The sequence below is a fragment of the Coccinella septempunctata genome, chromosome 1 (assembly GCF_907165205.1).
Source record: "Coccinella septempunctata chromosome 1, icCocSept1.1, whole genome shotgun sequence".
Classification (NCBI taxonomy): Eukaryota; Metazoa; Arthropoda; class Insecta; order Coleoptera; family Coccinellidae; genus Coccinella; species Coccinella septempunctata.
In genome coordinates this window covers 33,928,526-33,951,908 of record NC_058189.1, presented here as the reverse complement: position 1 = coordinate 33,951,908, position 23,383 = coordinate 33,928,526, and the positions used below count along the sequence as shown (strand labels likewise).

The window sequence follows — 23,383 nt, the reverse complement described above, 5'->3', positions numbered from 1 at the left end:
ATCCTTTAGTACACATATGATCTATATGTTTTCCCCATTTGAGCTTTTGCTCAAAGGTGACCCCCAGATATTTCACCTCAGATTTCCATTCGATGGGCTGTGCTCCAAAAGTAACAGGTTCTAGGTCCCTGGGGATAACAGTTTTTGTAAACATAACAGCCGCCGACTTCAGGGTATTTATTTTAAGGTTGCGGGAGGACAACCATATATTCAAATCACCTAAACAGTTATTGCACTGATCAACAATCTGGTTGATCTCACTCCCCGAACGGAGCAGAGCATAGTCATATCAGCGTATTGAATCAGATGTGCGTTTCAGGGCAATTAATTGGGTGGGCACAACGAGTACAGATCAAATAGAAGGGGGCTCAGGAGGGAACCCTGAATCAAGCCATTGGCAACAACCCTACTAAAATTCGTGCCAGATGAACCTGTAATCCTGACTGATCTGTGTCGATAGAGCCGATATATCAGGTTACAGAAGTTCCGGGGTACCCCAATATCAAACAAATCTCGCCAAAGTATGCCAAGATCGACACAATCATAAGCATTGGAAATGTCGAGAAAGACCACCAGAGTATTTTGTTTTTTGTTGAATGCTTGATAAATATGGCCAGTCAGTAGAGTATCACAGTCAGTGATTGATTTCCCTCTCCGAAACCCAAAAGGGAGTGCGCTGTCCAACATCCTCTCGATGAGCTTCTCTACCCGTTTCTATTTTTTTTTCTATTGAGCTCTTAGGGTAATGTATACCATGTTTTGTCAGCATTGTCCTTATTTTTCTCTGTAGTGATGCTGAATCGGTGGTGGTCCACGAAATGATATCGAATGATGAGTGCCGACCAAGCGTATGTATTAATTGCATTGCTCATGTTCTTGCTGTTTAGACCAGTTTCCATCATCCTTTCTCGGTCTTCGAGTGAACTCCTCCGTCAATTCTCTTTTTATCTGGGTTTGATTGATCCGTGTGGACTATTTGATTCCTATAGATACTTGTACGTGTCTCCTTCCTTCAATGCTTCGATTTTCGCACCTTCCTTGATTTTGGATGTGTCGTCTACTATTTTGCCTCTAGGTATAGGTAGATATATTGAGAAGACAACATTTTTCCAATCCAAACTTCATTTTGATATCGTCGGAGAATTCTTTTACCACTTTCAGCATCTGTTACATTTGGTTTTTAGTAGATGCAAGAAGTTTTAAATCGTAAAGGAGAAGATTCAGCTTCATCATAGTTCTACTGCCGCTCTTGATGGCAAATCCGTAGTCCGTAGAATTAAATCTATGAAACAAGGGGTTCAGGGCCATGCAGAACCATAGAGGGCTGAGCGAGTCTCCTTGGAAAATTCCGCGGGTTATTGGAATAGGTTCAGTTGTGAATCGAAGGTTTTTTTGTAGTCCATGTACCTAAGCAGCTTATCCCTTTGCTAGGAGAACAGTTAATTGCAAATGCATATATTATTATGATATATTATTATGATTGCTATTGTTTGATTTGAATAATTGGTAATGAGCGCTCGTTGCGCAAAAAAACGCGATATACGAAAAATAGTGTTTCCCAACGTGTTTCACACAATTATTTTTCTAATTTTGAATGGGGTATGGCTATGAATCAAAACTAAGAGTAGGTACCAAGAACGTCTATACAAGCTTCCCTCGGAGATTTCTTCAAAATCGTCTAGTGACGGAAATTATTCAATTTTTCACTCCTTTGGTATGGAAGCAAGTATCCCAAACAACACACACACATATTTAAAACATTTTATAGACCATAGCTCATAGACTTTTAGATGATCTATAAAACATCAGAAAGTATCGAATCTTTAACCTAGATTCGACGGAAAAATGTCCGCGAGATTTACGTTGAAAAGTATCACTTCTTTAGACGTCTATTCGACGTAATTCTAATTATCTCTATAACAAGTACCATTTCTGATATTCTCGAGATTATCCTGATTTGGTATTTTGTTTGATATATAATAGACGTTTGAGGATGTACTTTATTAAAATCATTCGATAACGTTTATATATCATTAGATTTTTGACATTTTTCTTCGATCAACAATCTGATAATATATAGATGATCTGAAAAACATGGACAATCAGGATATCTAAATCATGTAGCACCAAAGATCTTCTTTAGACTTTGGAGCATTGTCTTTATCGTTGAAGAAATCGGATGTCTATTAGAGGAAAGATTATTTATTCAAAAAGATGGTGTTAGTATTCACCTATTTTAGATGATCAAAGATGAACGTCTGTTAGATATTTCTAGAATGACCTTGTATTGTGTATACAGTTTTTGTCCTCTAATTGTTGTCAACTTTGGAATTAAATTAGGATAATTTGAAGAACGTGATATTAATGACCTCTTAACTAGACATATTTATTTCACAAGATATGTTTCGAAGAAGGGTCCATGTGAAAGAAAATGGACGTTCCGTAGATTCAAGATCCACATCTTCGAATCATATCTATAAAATCTGACCACTTGAAAATCTACAGATTAGTGATGGGCGAGTTCATACTTATACGGAATGCTTGACAGTTTGTATGGGAGTTGGAAGAGAAAAAACAGGTTCTGATGAATAAATATATTTATAATAAAAAAAAAATAAATATAATTCAAAAACATAACACAAATTCATAAAATTGGAAAAAACATAATATAAATAGATGAGATTATTGTATATGTGTTTTTATTCCTCTCATATTCGTACCGTTGATTGGCTAGTCGTAACCAGTCTTGAATGGCCCGTTTTATGACAGCATCATTCAAGTCTGCTGGCGTTTCACTTTCGAAGAGAACATATACAGCCTCTGGAAGCAACATAAATTACAAATAGCTAAATGTTTCTTGATTGAATATCAATTACAAGTTGAGAAAATATGCGAAAAAATATTCTTTTGAAGAAAAGAAAGCGATGAACCAAAACCTGGAGATAGAAATTATAAATCAATAGGATTCAATTTCCGTACTCTTTAGATACCTTTAGTATTTTTTAGAAATAAAAAACGCTGCTCTAATGAACTCCTATGGATTAATTGATACAGAATTTTCAATTCGAACATCGAAATACGAAAAAACATTCGAATTCTTAAATGATCTAAAAAACATCTAAACATTTCCTCGAAGATTTCAAACTCCGTATATTCAATTATTCGTCAAATTTCAGATTGAATCCTGTTTTGTAAGTACCTACTTATAATAATAAGGGTTACATTATTCAGCAAGTGTTGAGTGAGGTGATTCAAAATTCACTTCTGAATCGATGTCTGAAGATGTCTATCAATAGACTTTTTCAGATAACCCTCTTCACCAAGTGAATTCTACATAGAAATAGAAAACGCTGCGGTAACGAACTCCTATGGATTAATTGATACAAAAATTTCAATTCTAACATCGAAATACGAAAAAACATCCGAATTCTTAAATGATCTAAAAAACATCTAAACATTTCCTCGAAGATTTCAAACTCCGTATATTCAATTATTCGTCAAATTTCAGATTGAATCCTGTTTTGTTAGTACTTATAATAAGGGTTGCATTATTCAGCAAGAGTTTCCTGAGTGAATTGATTCAAAATTCACTTCTGAATCAATGTCTAGAAGATGTGTATCAATAGACTTTTTCAGATAACCGTCTTCACCAAGTAAATTTTACATAGAAATAGAAAACGCTGCTGTATAATGAACTCCTATGGATTAATTGATTCAAAATTTTCAATTCGAACATCGAAATACAAAAAAATATTCGAATTCTTAAATGATCTGAAAAACATCTAAACATTTCCTCGAAGATTTCAAACTCTGTATATTCGATTATTCGTCAAATTTCCGATTGATATTCCTCAGAGGAGCGCATTTTAAATATAATATATACCATTAATAGTACCTATCTAACAAAATAGTATTGACTCGTCAATGGTTATCTAAAAAATATCATTTAATAGACTTTATTAGACGATTGATCTATGAAAAATATTTCTATTTTAAATCTACCTATATCTCAATTTATTGTAGCCAAAAATTCAGGTAAGTATTTGAAAACGATAACTGGATATCATTTTTAACAGAGAGCACACATTCAAACTAATACCATATCGAAGTAAATAGTATTTTACTATGTTCAAGCAATTTGATTAATGTGTGAAGGGATTACCTGCTGTAACTACCCTAAGTAGAAAATGCACTCACCTTGTTCAATTATTACAGCACAAATCACTAATCAAAAAACGAACACAATCACTAGCCGACTTGACCTTCTTACAAAGAAGGGTTGTATACTAACGGAAATGTTGAATGTTCAAGTTCAAATGGCTATGCACTATGAACTTTAACTCTATTGGCCCATGGCCGGTTCGCGGCTTCTTGCGAATTGCGATAAGAGTTCGCCACCAAGCGATCCAACCCGATCGAAGTTCGTGTCTAGTCCTTCTCATCGCATATCTCTCGACCCTTCAACCAAACACCTATTTTCTGCAAACTCGGAAAAATATCCTTTTTCCTCAAGACTATCAAGAGTATCTTGGGTTAATCAATAGTTTCGTTCGAAATTCATATTTAACATATTGAATTTAGGAGTCAATCATTCTTCACCATTATTGTTTTTGGAATAGGTACCAATATTCATACTCGATTTTCGATTTTTATTGAAAAAATTGTCCAATCAGTTTTATCATATGAAAATTTTCACGAATTTCAAAATCCTGATACTAAGTCTCCTAGAAAAACATCCCTATCAGTAGGAATACGAATACTTACATGTGCTTTTTAGCATTGATACTTAGATGATAAATACAATATTAATTTGAAAAATACACTAGGAAGATGTTGATTAGTCCAAAATTTTTTGACTATCGTAGAAATATGGTTTATGAATAATTAATTTCGGAAGTCACTTCAATAGATGGCATTGACTTCTTATTATTATTTGCGACACTTGGAATCGTTAAGTTTAAAGACGATCTAGCAATGACAAATCTAGAAGAAATTTATTTGTTCACTGTTTTTCGACCATTTTACTTAGATGTTTTATATATGTAATCTAGGCGTCTAAACAAAGTCCGATATTGATGTGTCATATCGATATGGTATATGATATCTATTTCCCGTCTGAAAACTAATTTCATCATGATTATAAAATTAAGATATCCAATAAACGTTTTTTCAATATATGGTCTTCTTTGAAGATATTAATCGACATATTTGGTACAATTTGAATTCTAATGTTCATAGACGATACAAAATGATATATCTGAAAGATATTCATCTGGTCACTGGTTTTCGACCATTTTAGTTAGATGTTCTCCATATGTGATCTAGATGTCTTAATAAAGTCAGATATTGATGTCTAATATTGGTATGGTATATCATATCTATTAGTTGTCCGCCCAGTGATTCTTTCGCGATTAATACAATTAGATATAAGAAAAACGTTTTTCAGATGTATATTTGGAAACTAATCTATTTTCAGATATCTTACTGACCTAAGAATTTTGCCAGGCATAAGACTAGAAATCTAAAAGATATTTCAAAAACATCATTCATAGAAAACGTCTTATTTAGATAATCTAATTTTGATCATAATTCAGAGCAAGATCATTTTAGATCCCTTTTGACATAAATGAGATGTCATTTAGACGGAAGTGTGTTGTTTGGGATCGTTTCTTCATCAGTTGCGAAATATTTTACATACGAAATTGATTTGAAGCTCCATAAACAGGGTGAGAAAAAATTACCAGAACGGTAAATCATGTCAAAATATACAGGGGTTATAGAAAATTTTCTTAAATAAAAGTTGTAGGGCTATTAAAAATCTAGGTTCATATCTAGGATAAATTGAAATACACAGGGTCGACCACAAAGTTGTGGGGGATGACAAATATGACAAAATTACGTATTTTCATTTTTCATCCAATTTGAGACATTCATTATTTACCATATGTTATATCTAAATGCATTAGTTTCCTAGATATCATGAAATCATAAAATACAAAATAAATTTCAACAAATAATTTTATAAGGTAATTTTTCTACAAAAACGTATAACAAATCGTGATGAAACGACTCTATTTTTTAAATTTACATCACATACTTCCTTACATGATCTCTATTTATCGCTATATCCTCTTAAAATTGAAATATCAATTTTCTTCAAACACCATGCAATTTTTTCGCTCATCTTTTATTTCTATCAGAATTGGACCTTTATATGAGTCAAACTATTGATTACCTATTTATTACTTACAATGGTTGTGCCTCATTTATTGACAAGAAATAGAACTATGTCCGAATATCACTTTGTTTTATATTAGAGTAATTTCGGGTAATATGGCACACCATAAGTCTTTTTGGAAATAAAATTTGAATTTTATAAGATTGAAAAATCTTTATTCGGTGTATGTATCTCTTCTTTGAACTTAAAAGTAAACAACAATGATAAATTAAAGCTAATTAACATCGAAACATAAATCAAACAGCAGTTCTTGTCAAAATTAAATATTCGTTAGAATTTAAACAAGGTAGGTCACAATGGCCCAGGCCATTGTTAGGTGGGTTTTCTTCCTAATCTCTCAAAAGTCGCTTTCTCGGCTGGTAGATCTTCTTAAGATGCCAAACGTCTCAAATAGTTGTTCGGGGTACATTACAAGTTTGGTAGCTTTCAGCCTTTCAATGAACCAATTTTCTTCTTTTCGCTTTTTTCATGAACTTTTTCCACCAGTTTGTCGTTTCCTTTCTGCAACGGGATTTCGTGGGGCCATTGTCTTGGGAGAAAAAAAATTACCATTTAGAAAGACGAGATAACGGGTGAACAATATAGCCTGGTAGTCTATATAATAAGCCACCTACATAGTACGCCATAATGTCCGTAGTGTTCTTTTCTGATTATAAAGAATATAACCTAAGAATTTGATGACAATTCTTTCATGAAATGCCACTACGAAATAATCTTATAGGGAACTCTAACGATTTGTCAAACTCAGCTGAGCAATCGTTGTCGTGGGGCACACAAAGCTTTTTATTATCACTGTAAAGAGGCATATCTGAGAAATTTATAGTTCAATCACTCTAATCAAACGCCGGGAAGAACATTTTTTCTAAGAACAGGCACAATACTCGACCAAAACAGCATGCGAATCAATGGAGGGAAAAGCTTGTGTGCCCCACGGCAACGATCGCTTAGCTGATTTTGACAAATCGTTCCCTATAGATTACCTAAATTACTATGCAACCGCAATATAAAAAAAGATAATGCATAACGAGAGAGAATAAGTTGAACTTACCTAAAAAATAAGATCTCTTCCGATAATTTTCGATTTCCGCACATGCGCACTCGGTGGGACACAGGGATCAACCGAGACGGTCAAATGAAGAGCCTAGACGATATGGAGGTTACGTACCCCACTACAGTTGGTTAGTTTTGGAAAAATGGGTACAGGCCATATTACCCGAAACTACTCTACTATAGCTGAACCCGCCTGATTTGCAGGACGAATTTTTTCAGAAGTAATTTATCCATACGCTGACAACTACTTGAAGAGAAAACAAACCTCACAAAAATGATTTCATCACTATGTGCCATATAAATGATGTAAGTACACTGGTACTCACATCATTGCTCGGCTCGTGGTCATTTGAACCAGGGGGGCTAAACTTTTGATCAGCAATGAATTCGAGTATTAGCAGTCAATCAATTATATTTCTCCAATATAATAAAAAGGGATATTTTTTCTGAAATTAATTTTCTTTGCAATGGTTTCCAGACTAAATGTTTATCGTCCATCGAGAATGAATCGTCCAGCCTAGAGATGATTTTTTTTTTCATTGGATATTCTACCTGACTGAAATTAGTTCCCAAAATCCAATGTACAATAGTTTCGCAATGTTCAATTTCCTCTATTCCATCCATTATATTTCCGATTCAGTATTAACCACTGACAGCAAAATCACAAAGAATCCAGAATTCGAGTTCACCACGAAGCCGTTAAATTGAAATGAACCCGTAAATAGCCAACGGAGCTCAGCCTCCTTTGCCCTATTGAAACCTCGGATATTCCCAATCAGTCGGCAAACTGATAAGAACTGTGAACGTCCGTCGATCGCGTGCATTACGTTGTCGGCGGAATCAAATTGTCGTTTCGCCTCCTCTAATATGCAACACACACTGCAGCATAGCGCCACCTCAGAACATAGATATGTTACGGGCAATGTAAATAATTGGGCATTGTTTATAATGCCCGGGCAATTTAAAAAGTGCCCAAAAGGATATGACAAAATGATAAATTATGTTGCAAATATTACATTGCCCGGTCATTATGTATAATGCTAAAAATCAGGTGGGCAATTTGAAAATTATATATGTTAGATTTAATAAAACACGTGGTTGGTACTTTTTATTCACAAAGTAAGATGGCGGTCGGTTATCTAGCACGTGGAGGTGCTCTAACACAGGGTCAGGTACAAAGCGTATCGCCCGACAAGATAGTTCAAGTAATTGTCTATTCGGCCTGTGCCAAAGAGAGAGCAGGTAACATTGGAGCACAGAGTTCACAGAGCATAGGTTCTATACTCTTATTCTTCCTTCGACATTCGTCGTCGGACATTATCAGTATATTTTAAGGGGGGTCAAATTAACATTTGCTAACACGGCCATACTGACCACTGAAACGTCCTCGTTTCACTTACTAGGCATAAACAATATCTTAATATCAAACAACATTGTTAAAGGGTGCTTGTAAACATAAAACAGTTGAATCTTTGGGTACATGGCTCTGTTTGATGCGCTGGCTCGCGCTGCGGCATTATTATAGGTGGAAAAAAGAGCCAAGCGAGAAAAAAAACCACCACCGCTTACTGTTTACAGATCAGGTCAGCAAAACACTTGGAATTTCAAAAGTTGATAAAATTGTCATTTACAACATATAAACTGTTAAATTAGGTTTGTGACATTGCACAGAAGTTAGCCTCTACTAGGGACTCCCGTCCGGGCCTTACTTGTCAATTGCACAGAAGTTAGCCTCACTAGCGACCTCCCGTCTAGGCCTTACTTGTCAATATCACAACTGTGAAATTGCACAGAGGTTAGCCTCAACTAGGGACTCCCGTCCGGACCTTACTTGTCAATTGCACAGAGTTAGCCTCACTAGCGACATCCCGTCTGGGCCTTACTTGTCAATATCACTACTATAAAATTGCACAGAAGTTAGCCTCTACTAGGGACTCCCGTCCGGGCCTTACTTGTCAATTGCACAGAAGTTAGCCTCACTAGCGACCTCCCGTCTAGGCCTTACTTGTCAATATCACAACTGTGAAATTGCACAGAGGTTAGCCTCAACTAGGGACTCCCGTCCGGACCTTACTTGTCAATTGCACAGAGTTAGCCTCACTAGCGACATCCCGTCTGGGCCTTACTTGTCAATTTTACATATTCGTATTTAAAGTACCGAAAACTTATCATGGAATTTCAAGTGCTTTGGAAAACATTCAACATAAAATGAACATGAGACAATACAATGGATCATAACATAACAATAAGAATCTCATAAGGAACAGTATAGGACATAAAATCTGATGGACATGAGAATATTTCACTTCATCATGGCGCATCATTGAAACTAGCACTCACTCATCACTATTTGCTTTTTTTTAGGCCAAGATCTCATTGGTTCTATTCTGGACTCCTACTCTTCTCAAGGCATATAGATCGTTTGGTAGGACTGCTTGCACTTCGAAAGGTCCAATAAATGTTGGCTTCAGTTTTTCTTCATTCGATAGATGTCACCTTCATGGAAATTTTCTGATTAACATCAATCGGTAACCTAACCTGATGTTCGAGACCTGCCAGCGTTATACTATACTCCTGGATTGCTCAACGGGAACATTTTACATTCTTGAGAGCGCTTGTCTTGTGTAAATCTTCATAAGAATTCACGTACAAAACAGATCAAACTTTTGCAATTGGTTTTGATTTTCCTGAAACATAACAAAGCGCCAGTATCTTATTTTCACTAGGTATGTTTCGACTAAGTTAGTCGACATGCTTGATATTTTTGTTATTTGACAACATTCGATTTATTCAATACTTTACTAATCGCTCGTCCAATCCTGACAAGTCTAGATTCAAATCTAATGTGCTAATCGATTGTTACGAACACTGGGTAACTAAAGTTTGACTGAACTTGTTTCTCTCTTTTTCTTAACAAAATAAAAATCTTCAGTATGTCCCTTTCTATCACAGAAATTACATTCAAGACTGGAATTTTCTGGATTAGAATTAAAACAACATTTCTTTACAATAATCTAACTTTCTATGCCTAAATTTTCCACAGTTCTTACAATTCCCATGAAAGGTTTTGTCTGATTCTGTTTTCAGTAGCTGCTTCACTTTTCTAGTTTTCTACTATTATCTGAGACTAATATGGAGCGTCGGAATCCTATGAAGGATGCAATTTCAGCTGCTGCATTTCATTCTTAGATTCTTGCACTAATAATCTATTCTTAACTTCTACATTTGTGATATCATGTGTTATCAAGCTCAACACTATTTCCCACGGAAAAGTTTCCTGATCGAATTCAACTTGGCATGAGCATACTCTACTAACGAACTAAAATTTGCACTACTTATCAACATGCTAGCTTTAAGCCTCGTGGCCGGAGTTCCTTTCTCAGGGAACGCTTTCTCTAGATTCCTAGAAAATGTTAACCAATTTCTAACAATCGGTTTCCAATTTTGATAAATTTAGGCTGCACGGCCTTTCAGGGCTTGCCCACAACAGTATCAGACGTACCTGTTTACGAATTTAATTTGATCAACTTCCTCAATCCACTCCTTGGTTGAAAAGGATGTATCGTCGGGGTCAAATTGGGCTAACGATAATTATGCGGTCACCACGTGGTCGGTGTCGTTCCTTAAACTAAACATGTTGGCTAGCAACTCCATCATCTTCATTTGAAGTTGGGCCTGGTTCTCCATTATCCGCATTACCGAAATGGCTTCACTTTCTTCGGGAGCTTTGTTGAGATTTTGCTGGTCCATTTCGGCTTATTCTTGTAGATTCTCACAAAACACAAACGATTTTCACTCACAAAATAGGATCCTCAATTTCTTTTCTCGAAAGAAGAAATTTAATCCCACTTCTGATGTTAGATTTAATAAAACACGTGGTTGGTACTTTTTATTCACAAAGTAAGATGGCGGTCGGTTATCTAGCACGTGGAGGTGCTCTAACACAGGGTCAGGTACAAAGCGTATCGCCCGACAAGATAGTTCAAGTAATTGTCTATTCGGCCTGTGCCAAAGAGAGAGCAGGTAACATTGGAGCACAGAGTTCACAGAGCATAGGTTCTATACTCTTATTCTTCCTTCGACATTCGTCGTCGGACATTATCAGTATATTTTAAGGGGGGTCAAATTAACATTTGCTAACATATATAATTCATATTTCTTATAAAAAATAACAAATTTTTGCATACCTAACTGACAAAGTAACAAACAAAACATAACAAACAAAATTTCACTTGCTGACAAACAAACCGGTGGGATGAAATAAGTACAAACAAAACTTAAGTCCAAATAAAACTAATGTATTAGATATGTACGTACTTTCAAATTTATATTCACACAAAATGTCAATACGTAGCAATACAGGCCAATACAGGCTCTATTCTCTGGCTTTGTTTTGGTTCACACTTTAGGCGGTTCCGAATCGGTTCAAAGTAGTGGAGCAGCAATGCTATGGGAAGCTACACACATGCTACGCGCGAGCATACGCTGAATAAATAAATGTGCGACTGTTTTGAACCGTTCTGGAACCATCCTAAAAGTGAACCAAAACAGGCCTATTAGAGCAGCTTCCACTTTGGTGACATTTCGAGTTACATAGCTTTTTTTCTTTACGACACTTGCGCTCGTTGGATTTACAGCTATCTTTACAGCCACATCGACTATAGCCTGTCTTGGATGACAATCTTGCACATTCTCTTAGTTAAATCTCTATCTGTGGAATATCTTCGCCATTCTTTTCACATAGGTTGTCCCATTGGTGTCAATTAATCAAAGTGCCCAAAGAAATAATATCGGTATTTATAATGATCGGGCAATGTGAGAAATTATTTTAAAATAATTCAAATTTATCAAATTGCCCGATTTTAATGGTCATTATTCATAATAACCAAGCATTATGAATACTGACCTAAATAATTACATTTCCCATAACAGATACATAGAATGGAAAATAAACATTCCAAAGACTGGAGTGAGATAGTTGCTTAGTGTTCCAATCACAATTGAGACTCGGACATCATTGTCACGTCTATATTTAGAACGAATAGGTAGGAAGTAGGAAGTATGTAAATTTTTCAATATAACGCCACTGCCTTAGTGTCGCCCTAGACAGAGAAACATCGAATCACAGGTTACAGAGAATCTCTGTAATCTCTGTAATCTGTGCATCGAATGTGTGTACTACAAACAATTCATTCGTAGCACTGAATGTTCATTCCATGTATCTACTATCTATGTTCTAAGAGCGCCACGGCCGCCAAATGTAATGCTACATTTTCCCGAGTTCGAATCGGAGGATTTTCATCTGAATATCTAGTCCAGGCGTTCTAAAATATTCAGTTCAAATTCATTTATGAAAATTAATTATGATAGGTTAGAAATGTATGTTTATTATGAATTTTGCTGATCAGCTGCCCTTGGTAAGTACTAATTGCATTCCGTCTGCAAATGGATTATGGCTACCTCATAAATATAACGTTTTTTTGTAATTGCAACACTTATTTTCGTTTCTCGAAATATTTGAACGTAAGATTTTCGGTCTCAGGGACAAATGAAACCAGCAAAGCAACAACAGAATGTCGCTGTAGAAACCAATGCGACTGCATTGGTTCTTTGGTCTTTGGTCTTTGACTAAAGACCAATACTACACATGATGTCTAGTCGTGAATGTTAGGGTGCCTGACTCGGGTTTGTCAGGCGTTTTTTGTCCTAGTTGCTAGCGACGCCTTGAGGGTATCCTCTGTAATGTCGCCGCATTCATCGCACCATTTGTGCTATTCCATTATTGTGAAATCATCTTTATTAAGCAAGTCAGATTTATATTGAGCAACTTTGAGTGAAGTTCCTTATATATTCTCTATCAGCGAGGTGATAGCCACACAGCTCTTGTACGGAAGAAAGGTTAGTTTGCTGTTTCCCTTCCCTTTGAAATCCTCTTACCAGACCAGTGGAGACAGAGCCGGAACTAGGATTCTGGCGAATTCTCATATTATATGCCCCCTATGAAATTCTTTCTCTATATTCTTGATTTGTATTTGTCTAGGTTTCATAATCGACTAATTTTCTTCGCCCGGAAAATTTTTTCCTGTTTTTGAAGAAAATTGATTAAAATAGAATCAGAACAAAAGGGACCCAAAATAACAAAAACATGCATTCAAAGTTAACTATAATTTCACTATTATCGCTTTGGTGTTGCTGAAGAAAGGAAAAATACCAATGATGTCGTGATTCCTTTATATTGATAAGCCTGCTGAATTAGTTAGCCTTTAGAACGTCTACATGTTGCAGTGGCAGCTATGGTTACTGATGAAGTCAAAAATTTTTCGAGCGGCGCCACCGTATTTTCTAGAAGATCAGTAGCATTCATATTCTGTAGATTGTCAAATATCGCTCTACCTTGAATTTGAAGCTCTAAAATTCGTCGAAAAATGAATCGGAACTATAATTCAATGCTTTCTTCTTCAGTTCGCCAAATGGGAAGCCTTTCGAACATATTCCATCGAAAAAGCTGAAGTCTTCAGCAACTTCTGGCAAAAGCTATGGCGAAAATACGCAGCCTTGTTTTATTCCGGAGTTGGTTGAGAAATGGTCGGTTGTGGAGCCATTATGCTGTATTCTAGCGGTGTTGTTGGTATGCAAAAGCTATGTGCTTTTCATTGGTGTTTGTTCGATGATTTACTCGCTCAGGCACCCTCCCCCGGAGATCCGAATGGGAGGGTATTTTACCTCCGGATACAAATTTTGTCCTGTTCGACTGATCCATCTTTTTGTAGGAGCTGCGTTAGAAGGTGTTTAAAAGCTGCACTGGTAACGCTGTCAGTGCAACTTTGGTTGCGGCTACGACTAGATCATCTTGTGGCACCAAATTTAATCGGGTCATTAAAAAACTTCATGTCATTGGCATAGCAAGCACTAGTGGACGATATCTGGTTTGGCAACTCAGAGACGTATAGCAGAAACAGTAGAGGGCCCAAAACTGAGCCTTGAGGAACACCACTCGAAGCTGGCCTGAATGAAGAGCGCGCAGCACCAACCTTGACCGAAAAGGAACGCCCGCAGAGAAATGCCTCCATCCAGCTTAGTAGACGGCCACGAATACCAAAGTGTTCCATTTTATGAAGTTACCGTTTAATCGGCACCTTGTCAAATGCGCTGGAAAAATCGAGATAGATAACGTCTACCGGATTTTTACGATCTAATTCAGCAGTCCACGTATCAACACATGTCAGAAGATTAGTTAAAATAGACCTTCCCGGAATAAAAATCATGTTGTTCTTTGGGAATAACCGAGGTTGTCTGGGTTGTCAGCAGGAATTCCAGAAGTTCTCAGGAGATGATTCTCTCGAGAACCTTCAGTAGAGTATGATGTTCATTTACGTTCACACATTAATAGAATTCATTCATACACATGACTATAATGTGATATGGCCAATTTTTATAATATTATAATTTGTGCTGAATATTGAATGAAACATATTCAATTGGAGAGAATTTTGTTTTTCTTTATACTTATTTTTCGCCCCCAGATCGCTATAGCTGCCGTGGCGACGGCCTCTCCCGCCACTCCCTCATTCCGGCTCTGAGTGAAGATTTGCCTAGGTTTCTTCTTAAGCCCTGAACAAGATTTATGCTCTCCATTATTCTTTTATAAATCTAATATATAAAATTCTCGTGTCATAGTTTTCGTTACCATACTCCTCCGAAACGGCTTGATCGATTTTGATGAAATTTTTTGTGCTTATCCGGTATCTATGAGAATCGGCCAACATTATTGAACTCTTTATTGCATTAAGACAAGTTTCATACATTTTTATAGAATTGTGCAAAAGGTGGACATATCGCAATGCAATTTCTTCCTGCCAACCAGAAGTAATCTATTAAAGAAACTTATATCTAAAAACAAGAATACCTGACCTAACTTAAATTAAGTTCAACCTGCTCCAAAATAGGGAGAAAGGGAAATGGGAGGGAGAAGGATAGACGTCGCCGAAGAAAGGGACCATATTAAACATGGGTATCAAGTAAGTGTGATGGGTGAAGCACTTAAATATCTCCTGAGGAAAAACCTAAATGAAAGGTAAGTTACCTTCCGAACGATATCCGGAGGGAGGCGATTCCAGAGCCGGGGAAACAGAACTGTGAAGCTATTCGAGCAAACACTAGTCGAGTAGAGTGGTATCCTCAAGGTAAAGTTATAGAGTGCCCTTGTCTGACGGACCCCATCTCCCAGAAGACTAAGACCATCATACAGGTATTCAGGCTCGCGGGACCTCAACACCTTGAACCCCAGTAAAAGAAGATGCCAAATTCGACGTTGTTTGATGGGTAGCAATCCCATATTTTGCCTGAATTGACTTATACGATCAAATTTCCTTAAGTTGTAGACAAATCGTACACCTGCATTTTGTAACCGCTCCAGTTTCATCAGCTGTGTGTTTGTGAGACCCATATAGGCTACGTCAGCATAATCGAGTATAGGAAGTACAACATCTATTTTTCATCCCCCTAAATGTTAGGGGTAGTCCACCCCTAATGTTGGAACTGATGTTTCCTCAGTCTATAGTTCCCTAGCTATCAGATATGGGTGTACCTTTTCTAATTGAGGGCCAAATCTACTTCTTATATTAACAACTTTTATTTCAATATATGTATTTGACAACTATGACAAGTTCTACTCAAAAAAACATTACACACTGATAACTCGACGATCAACATATATTCGAAAAACAAAGTAGGGGGATTCTTAATTCCAACACACTCCCACCTTGTGTCATTCATACATCGAAGTAATGACACAATCAATGTTCAAATCTTTCAGGAACTTTTACAGGCCTTCCTGATCTCGTTCTAACTACCGCATCTCTAGTTAACGATCTTTTTGATAACTGTTCCTCTTCACCTTTGGTATGATTATCGCTTTTCTTTTCTGGTAAACTTATGGCAGGATATTTGAGAAGTTTGCATCTAAATCGCTTACAAGAGATGCAACTACTGATAACGGATCTAATAGTGCGTCTACTTTTAAGAATCCAATAATTCGCTCTAAGAATACTCATCAATTCTTGTACTCCAACATGATTATTCTTTATATGTTCTTCGAAAATCAAACGTTTCACAACTTCATGGTTTGTGGGCAATACAAATGGCATACGAAAATCCTCTGCATCGGTTCTATCTGAAATTTTTGTTCGCAATCTGATCAGTGCTTGGTTATCAGTAAAGGGACATAATGATGATAATTTGGGATCTTCTACAGACTCAAAACTTTCTTCTTGTATGAAACGAATTACTAGTTTTCTTGATACTTCCAGTTCATCGACAGTCAGAAATTTTGAGTCTTCAGTATTTTTCTTTCTGCTATTATTGACAAATCGTTTGATCCATGCAACCATCTTGACGATTTTGCTGAACTTCGAAAAGTACTTGTAGTACCATACAAAATCTTTAGACACCGACAACGAGGAAACAACAGTTTTTCTTCTTTCGCAGTTTATTTCCTCTTCATTACTATCAAAATTCTGACTAGGCCATTGGGAAATTGGATCACACAACCATTTTGGACCCTCCCACCATCTTCCATCAGCTAGTGATTTAGCAGAACATCCTCGTGATGGAAGATCTGCAGGATTCATATCACCAGGAACATGGTACCAGTCTATAGGTTTTGAAAAACGTTTTATTTCTTCAACACGGTTCCAGATGAATGGTTTCCAATTTTCTTTCCTTTTGATCCAAGATAAAACAGTTGAGGAGTCTGACCAAAAAAATGCTTGAAGGTTGATTTCATAGTTTGTCTGGAAATTTCGAAATATTCTCACTCCAATTGTTGCAGCCAAAAGTTCGAGACGTGGTATGGTTAATTTTTTAATAGGTGCTACTCTACATTTTCCTTCGATTAATCTCAAAACCACTTGACCATCACCAGTTTCTGTTCTGAGAAAAATACAAACTGCATAGGCATCTGCACTTGCATCACAGAAAACATGTACAGATTGAGTGGTCAATATAGTGGAATCTATAGATATCCACCGAGGAATCTTAACGGATGTCAAATAGGGTAGTTCTTGTAACCACTTCAGGAATAATTCTTGAACTACTTCATCAACTTCCAAATCCCATCCCAATTTCGTAGACCAAGTCCTTTGGAGCAAAATTTTTGGGATCAGTGTCACTGGACATGAGAAACCAATTGGATCAAACAGTTTGTGTGCTGCAGATAATATAGTTCGTTTAGTTATCAGTCCTACATCCATTTTATCAAACCATTCTAGAGAAAGTTCTAAGGTGTCCAATTTACGATTCCAGATGAGTCCAAGGATGTTACTTTTTGCTTCGACATTTTCTGGCAAAGAATGCTCCCACCCTCTCAACTCGAACTTTCCATCAGCCAAAATTTTAGTTGACTGTTCAATGAATTGGTTGAGAGCTTCTTCGTTTTGTACACTTATGAGAATATTGTCAACGTAAAATGACTTCAATAATTTCGAAATAACTTCGGGACTATAGGAGTTTTCTTCATGAATTGATTCTCTTAGAGTTTCCTGCAGATGAAATTCGAGGAATGCTCCCAATAGAAAAGGACTGCAAGTTACTCCAAATACGACACGGGCATGTCTATAAATTTTTATTTTTCCGTTTTTATCATACCAAAGAAACTTCAGAAAGTTTCTATCGTTTTCTTGTAATCCAATCTGAAGAAATGCCTTTCTTATATCAGCTGTGATTCCTATCTTATCCAAGCGGAAACGTAGAATCATAGATGGAATTAATTCAATGAGGTTGATTCCTTTCTCAAGGCACTCATTCAAAGATGGTTGATACTTTGCTCCTGACGAAGCATCAAAAACTGGACGTACAGGTGTTGTGGTACTACTGGGCTTATATACTGGATGATGAGGTAAAAAATGACCAGACTGAGATGATGTTTCAAGAGGTTCATTTTCTGACGAACATTCTATAACTCCTTCAGCTAACCAATTGTCGAAGACGCTATCGTAGACGTTATAGAAATTATCCTTTTTCAACTTTTTCACAGTGTGGAGGAGTCTTTTATAGGATAAATCGAAGTTGGATGATAAAGGGGGATGACCTTCAATCCAAGGCATACACACTTCATATCGCCTGTCATCTCTTCGTTTAACTGTTGTTAGAAAATGTTCCATAACAAGTTTTTCTTGTTCCCGTTGTGATTCAGAATTTTCAGGAGCTTGAATACCAAGGACATCTAGGTTCCATAAGTCACATATGGACACATTTTTCGAAAACATTGAAGTTACAAGAAGGGATGTCTTAGATGAGTATTCTGATTTCAGTTTTCCCATGAGTGTCCAACCTAGTAATGTATGAACCGCTACAAGTCCACAATCCAAATCTTGTTTACGTCCGGAAAAAAGTTTTCCGGCTATGTCGGCACCAACCAAAACATCAATTGGCCCATCTGTAGTATCAGTAATTTCTACTCCCATTTGTTTCAGTTCATCCAGCCAAGGTCCCTTTTTCACTGAGCTTATGTGGTTGCAAATCAATGGTTGATCCAAAACTTCGAAGTTGCAACAGTAGTCTTCAGTAAGACTTTGAAGAGAAATTCTGAAGCATCTATGACTCACAGATTCAGTTTGTGTTCCTCCAAAAAGTGAATGTACTAGCTGTTCTTCTCGAACTGGAGGGTACCCCATCTCTTCGGCAATTTTTCTTGTAATATATGACTTGTGGGATCCAGTATCGATCAAGAGTCTTACTCGGCGACATTCTTTGTCCCCCCTCAGTTCTACTACTATGGTTTGCAAAAAAATTTCGGGAAAAGTGTGGTTGGACAGACTGTGTTCATCAATTTTTAAGTTTGGCTGTTTCAAATTCCTATCATTAGAACTCGATGATGACTCGACATCGTTTTTGGGACACATAATAACACAATGTCTACCTTGACATCTGTGGCATTTTTCTCGAGAGCGGCATCTTCGAGCTATATGACCAAATTTGGTGCATAGGTGGCAACAAGCATTTTCTGACAATTTCTGTTTCCTTTCTGCAAAACTGAGTTTCAACACTTCCTTACATTGATCAGTTGAATGTGAATTTTTGCAAAACACACATCGTGGAACTCCTTTGTTGTACAATTCAGAAGCAGTGGGTACATTAAAACTAGTACGTATGCTCCTATCTTCAGGCTTTCGTCTGTCTTTGAAACTGGACACCGCGAGATGAATTCTGTCTTCGTTCATCACTTCTTCTCTCAGAAAATTCATGAGAGCATCAAGACGCTTCTTCAAACTGCACTCTGATGAATAGAACTGACTTCTATGCCATGCTCGTATTAAATCTTCTCCTAGGCATGATTCAACCAAAGGGTATAGCATCTCAGCGCAGGTATCTGATTTTACACCCAGACTTTCTAATGCTCTCAATTGTGATTCAATTTTGTCAAAAAATGTTGATAGTTTATTTTTGGTATTCAGATTCATCAAAACTAGCTTGAGAAGTTCTCGGACATAAACTTCTATTAACAAATCTTCTCTTCCAAATCTTTGTTTCAAACTATCCACTGCTTTAACAAAGTTACCTTTAGAAGCAGGGTAACTTTCCACAATTTGTCTAGCTCGAGAGCCTGGTGTGGTAGCTTGAACTAAATATTGTAGTTTATCCTCCTCTTCTATATCAGAATCTTCATCAATTCTGCTGAATTGATTCCAAAATCCAAGCCAATCTTTCGTTTCACCACCAAACTGTCTGAATTGAAGTTTGGGAATCTTCAATTTGCTTCTGGATTCTGATTTCTTGGAGACACTGCTTTGACATATTAACTTATCGAAACTACATTTTATCTTGTGATATTGAGAACTCATCGTATTCATCAATTCCACTTCTGCATTCATATTCGCTTCTTCTTCTCCTGCATCCAACATTATATCAATCATGAGTTGATTCAGTTCAGATACTTGAAGCATTATTTCATCCAAGACTTTGATGCTACTCTGTATTTCTAGGATATCGCATTTTTCTTTGGAGAAATCTTCTTTCAACTTATCATAGATCTTTATAAAAGCTGTTCTTTGTAGAGCTAAGGCTTTCTTGGTTTTTTCCATACCTGTAATAGAGGGTCCTGTCACGGTCGCCATATGTTGGAACTGATGTTTCCTCAGTCTATAGTTCCCTAGCTATCAGATATGGGTGTACCTTTTCTAATTGAGGGCCAAATCTACTTCTTATATTAACAACTTTTATTTCAATATATGTATTTGACAACTATGACAAGTTCTACTCAAAAAAACATTACACACTGACAACTCGACGATCAACATATATTCGAAAAACAAAGTAGGGGGATTCTTAATTCCAACACCTAAATTTTTTTTTGTATTTTTTAGACAAAATTTTTAATTTCTATTTTTTTATGATACAACATACAAAAATACATACAATCCTCAATTTTCACCCTTCTACGATCAACCCTTATTTTTTAATAGCCATTTTAGTAATTTAATCATTAGGAAATTATTTATATGGCAAAACAACGTTTGCCGGGTCAGCTATCTATGAGAATCGGCCAACATCTATTTTTCATCCCCCTAAATGTTAGGGGTAGTCCACCCCTAAATTTTTTTTTGTATTTTTTAGACAAAATTTTTAATTTCTATTTTTTTATGATACAACATACAAAAATACATACAATCCTCAATTTTCACCCTTCTACGATCAACCCTTATTTTTTAATAGCCATTTTAGTAATTTAATCATTAGGAAATTATTTATATGGCAAAACAACGTTTGCCGGGTCAGCTATCTATGAGAATCGGCCAACATCTATTTTTCATCCCCCTAAATGTTAGGGGTAGTCCACCCCTAAATTTTTTTTTTATTTTTTAGACAAAATTTTTAATTTCTATTTTTTTATGATACAACATGGAAATTATTTATATGGCAAAACAACGTTTGCCGGGTCAGCTAGTATAATATATAGTTTTGTGGATCTATGTGCACATTTTTTTGGGTTCTACTATAAATGTTTATGTTTTCTTTGACTTTGGGACTGAGGGTAATTAGAAATTGGATAAGATACTAAATGGATTCGTATCTTGAAATTACAACTTCACAGTATTGTAATTTGAGGTCCATGTCTCCAGCCACCCCAAATTTGAATGTTTACCTATTTTTAATGCTAAAGTTTTGTACTAGTTTTGTACCGAAATGTACCGTTGGAAAACAGTTTTGTACCCCTAATTGAAATGATGAAAATACGGTTTTCAGTTTGGGGGGGTCGTAGACATGCTCACCCCCCACTTTTGAAATCGCAAATTTTTTCTATCTCAAAGTTTTGCACTAGTTTTGTACCGAAATGTACCCTGGAGAAAAAGTTTCGTACCCTAAGATTAAGGGGTCATAGGAGGGTTTCAATTTGGGGGGGCTGGAGACATGTTTTTGAAATAATGAAGTTTCGGTTTTGGAAACAAGCTGAAACATGTTTACTAGTTTTGTACCGAAATGTACCGTTGAAAAAAAGTTTTGTACCCTAATTAAAATGAAGAAAATATGGAGTTCAGTTCGCGGTAACAATAGACATGCTCACCCCCCTCCATTTGAAATTGCAAATTTTTTTTCTTTCAAAGTTTCGTACTAGTTTTGTACCGAAATGCACTCAAAAGAAAAATTTTGGTACCCTTAGATTAAGGGTCTTAGGAGGGTTTCAAATTGGGGGCCTGGAGACATGGTTTCGAAATAAGGAGATTTCGGTTTCAGAAACAAGCTGAAACATGTGTATTTAGTTTTGTAATCTGAGATTGACAGGTCTCAGGCCATTCTACGAGAAAAATGAACATCTTCAATTTTCTGATAACAGTTGAATCTATACTAATAATATGGGAACACATTGACGTTTTTTTTTTTCAAAATCGTGTAGCATTTCTTACACAGACTCCAACAGAGATAAAACACGAACAATCAACATACTATCAACATTGTTGATACTATGGTATGCTCTTCTTTGGTAAACTCACAACCTCTTTGTCTTTCAAGACTTTCTAATTCACAGAAAACGCTAACACATGGAGAAACAGTAAATAGTAAAGAATCTTCAGCAATATTGGGGTACTCAATTTATCAACAGAATGTTTCAGATTTCCCTTCTGTCATTTGACCATTTCTGGAGTAGGATTCAATTATAAAAGCTTTTTGCTTTTGTACATTTCGGTACAAAACTTCGAAAGAGAAAAAATTTAATTTCCAATAATTGGGGATGAGTATGTGAACATCCCCTCCGAACTGAAATACGTATTTTCGTCATTTCAATTAGGGGTACAAAACTTTTTTCAACGGTACATTTCGGTACAGAACTTTAGCGTTAAACAAGTGCAAAATTGATGACTTTTTTCAACGTCGCGTCGCCATGTATTTCTTTCTGATCTTAGGTTGATCAAATTTGACTTTATCAAGAAGAAAATTATGATATGTGCAGTAGGGAGATAAATCTAGGGACGGAGGATGTTGAGAAAAAAATTGAATTAGTCTAACGATTAATTTCCTTTTTACAAACGGTACATATCGGTACCAAACTAGTAGGTACACATGTTTAAGTTTGTTTCGAAAACCAAAATCTTATTACTTCGAAAAGATGTCTCCATCCCTGGAATTCTCCTAAGACCCCCAAATCTCAGAGTATAAAACTTTTCTTGACGATACAAAACCAGTACGAAGTTTTTACATAGAGAAAATTTGCATTTTCAAAAGTAGGGTGTACTTGCCTATAGCCCCTTATTGAAAATGATAATTCACTCATTCTATTTGGAGCTACAAATTTTTTTATCGAAGGTACATTTCAGTACCTATCGAAAAAGTACAAAACCAATATCTCATATTCCTTGATGTAAAAAAAAACACCCCTGAAGCCTCAGTTATATGGAGCACAGGTACACCCCCGGGGGTAGAGAAGTGTGCCGTTTTTGTGACGGTACGTTTCGGTACAAAACTAGTACACCTGTTTTAGCTTGTTTCGGAAACCAAAATCTCATTATTTCGAAAACATGTCTCCAGCCCCCCAATTTGAAACCCTCCTAAGACCCCTTAATCTTAGGGTACAAAACTTTTTCTTGACGGTACATTTCGGTA

General features: G+C 36.3%; 1 protein-coding gene and 1 long non-coding RNA gene across 2 annotated transcripts; both read right to left on the bottom strand.

Annotated features, from left to right (window-relative positions):
* Positions 1–9,658: 9,658 nt before the first annotated feature.
* On the bottom strand, positions 9,659–9,902 carry LOC123311760. Its single transcript, XR_006537508.1, has 2 exons — positions 9,841–9,902; positions 9,659–9,784 (listed from the first exon to the last, which is right to left on the bottom strand). It is a non-coding gene; the product is annotated as an uncharacterized LOC123311760 (long non-coding RNA).
* Positions 9,903–16,083: 6,181 nt separating this feature from the next.
* On the bottom strand, positions 16,084–20,400 carry LOC123322984. Its single transcript, XM_044911125.1, has one exon. It carries the CDS (start codon positions 20,398–20,400, stop codon positions 16,084–16,086), a length of 4,317 nt encoding a protein of 1,438 aa, XP_044767060.1.
* Between the last annotated feature and the right edge of the window lie 2,983 nt (positions 20,401–23,383).